We start from the raw sequence: 1684 nt of genomic DNA on the forward strand, positions 1-1684 counted from the left end.
GGGAGCCCTTGGCGTGGGCAGGGAGGGATGCTTCGGGCACGGCGGCGCACAGGGAGGGAACGCTCCAGCCGTCTCGTAGCCCCAATTTATGAAATCGAGCCGAAGCGTGCGCCGTCCCGCCGCAGCCGACAGGCCGGCTGGCGGGAAGGCAGGGCGCTAACGGCAGCGGCGCAGATTTACAAGCCGAGCCTTGACCCCGCGCTCGGTTCCAGCCAAGAGGATATTTAAAGGACATTTTAGAGAGATGTGCCAAGGGGGTTTGGGAAGCCCTTATCTTCCCAGATAACACCCGGCCCGCCGATTCGCCGGGGGGGCCGCGGAGCTGGGAAGCGGGAGGCGATAAGGGAGGGAGGGAGAGGGGCGAGAGCCGGCGTTACCGGTGTGCGTCCGGATGTGGCCCTGCAGCAGCCAGGGCCGGGAGAAGGCCTTGCCGCACATCTTGCAGACACAGGGCAGCGTGTGGCTCCGGATGTGCATCTTGAGAGCCCCCAGGCTCACGTACTCCTTCTCGCAGTACTTGCAGCTGAAGGATTTCCTGGCCTGGGCGTCGCAGTGCAATTGCTTGTGCTTGGAGAGCCCGGCGAAGGTGGAGTAAGCCTTGGCACACTGGGCGCAGCGGAAGCGCTCGGCGGCGGCGGGGGCCGAGGCCGGGCTGGGGGGCCCCGAGCTCTTGCCTTCGTCCTCCTCGCTGGAGAGTGCCGTCAGGTCCAGGGCGGGGGCCGCGCCGCCCGCCGCCTCGCTGCCCGGGCCGCCCGGGAAGAGGCTGGAGAGCAGCCCCGCGTCCCACACCAGGGGCGGGTAGTAGGCGCCGGGGCCGAGCACCTCGGGCGGGGGGATGACGGGCAGCGGGCACGTCTCGTACAGCAGCGGGGCGGCCAGCACTGCGGGAGGCGGCAGCGCTCAGCCGGGGCCCCGATGCTCCCCGCGGGAACGGGAGCGACGGGGCCCCGACCCACCCCCCGCGGGGCTCCGCACCCAGGGGAGCGGGGTGCCCGGCCCCCCCCCCGTGGGCGGGGGGGCCCTGAGCCACCCCCGGGACAACGGGACCCGACCCGTGGGAGCCCCGCGCTCCACCCCGGAGCCGGAGGGGCAAAGGAACCCCAGCCCACCCCACGGGGGCCCAGAGCCCCAGCCCACCCGGGGGCAAAGGAGACCCGACCCCACCCCGCACTGCTGCGTGGGATGGGGCGAAGGGGACCCCGCGCCCCTGCCCACCCCTGTCACGGGGAGCTCCCCGCGCGCCCGTGCCCACCCCACGGGGGAACCCCCGGCGCCTCCGCCCACCCCGGGGTACCAGGGGGCGGCTCCGCATCCCGAGACGCGCAGGATCCCGCGCCTCATCCCACTCGAGATGCACGAAACGGAAAAAAAAAAACAACCCAAAACAAACCCGGACCCCCGCAAAAAGCCAGCCACCCCCCCCCCCACCCGCTCCCGTGTGCGGACCTAAGGAGATCCCGTACCGGAGCCCCCGCACCACCCCGCGGAGCGCCCCACGCGCGTGGCCCGTCGCGTCCCGCCGCGCCCACGTCCACGCACCGGCCTGGCTCTCCAGCTCGCTGTAGTTGGGCTTCTTGCTGGCCGAGAAGTGCTTCTTCACCAGGAAGGAGCGCGGCATCTTGCAGCCCCGGTGCCGCCGCCCGCTGCGGGGCCGCCGCGCCGCCGCGCCCGCTAATATGGGCCC

General features: G+C 72.4%; 1 protein-coding gene across 1 annotated transcript in view; it reads right to left on the reverse strand.

Moving 5' to 3' along the window:
• Nucleotides 1–1618, reverse strand: part of SNAI1 (snail family zinc finger 1) — a 2701-nt gene extending 1083 nt beyond the window's left edge. Inside the window, exons 1-2 of the mRNA XM_010569656.1 lie at nt 1540–1618; nt 378–881 (exon numbers count right to left, since the gene is read on the reverse strand). Coding sequence (XP_010567958.1) covers nt 378–881; nt 1540–1618 — 583 coding nt within the window. The remainder of the gene's footprint in view (nt 1–377; nt 882–1539) is intronic.
• Nucleotides 1619–1684: the final 66 nt, after the last annotated feature.

The sequence above is a fragment of the Haliaeetus leucocephalus genome, unplaced genomic scaffold, assembly GCF_000737465.1.
Source record: "Haliaeetus leucocephalus isolate CR32 unplaced genomic scaffold, Haliaeetus_leucocephalus-4.0 Scaffold273, whole genome shotgun sequence".
NCBI classification, from domain to species: domain Eukaryota; kingdom Metazoa; phylum Chordata; class Aves; order Accipitriformes; family Accipitridae; genus Haliaeetus; species Haliaeetus leucocephalus.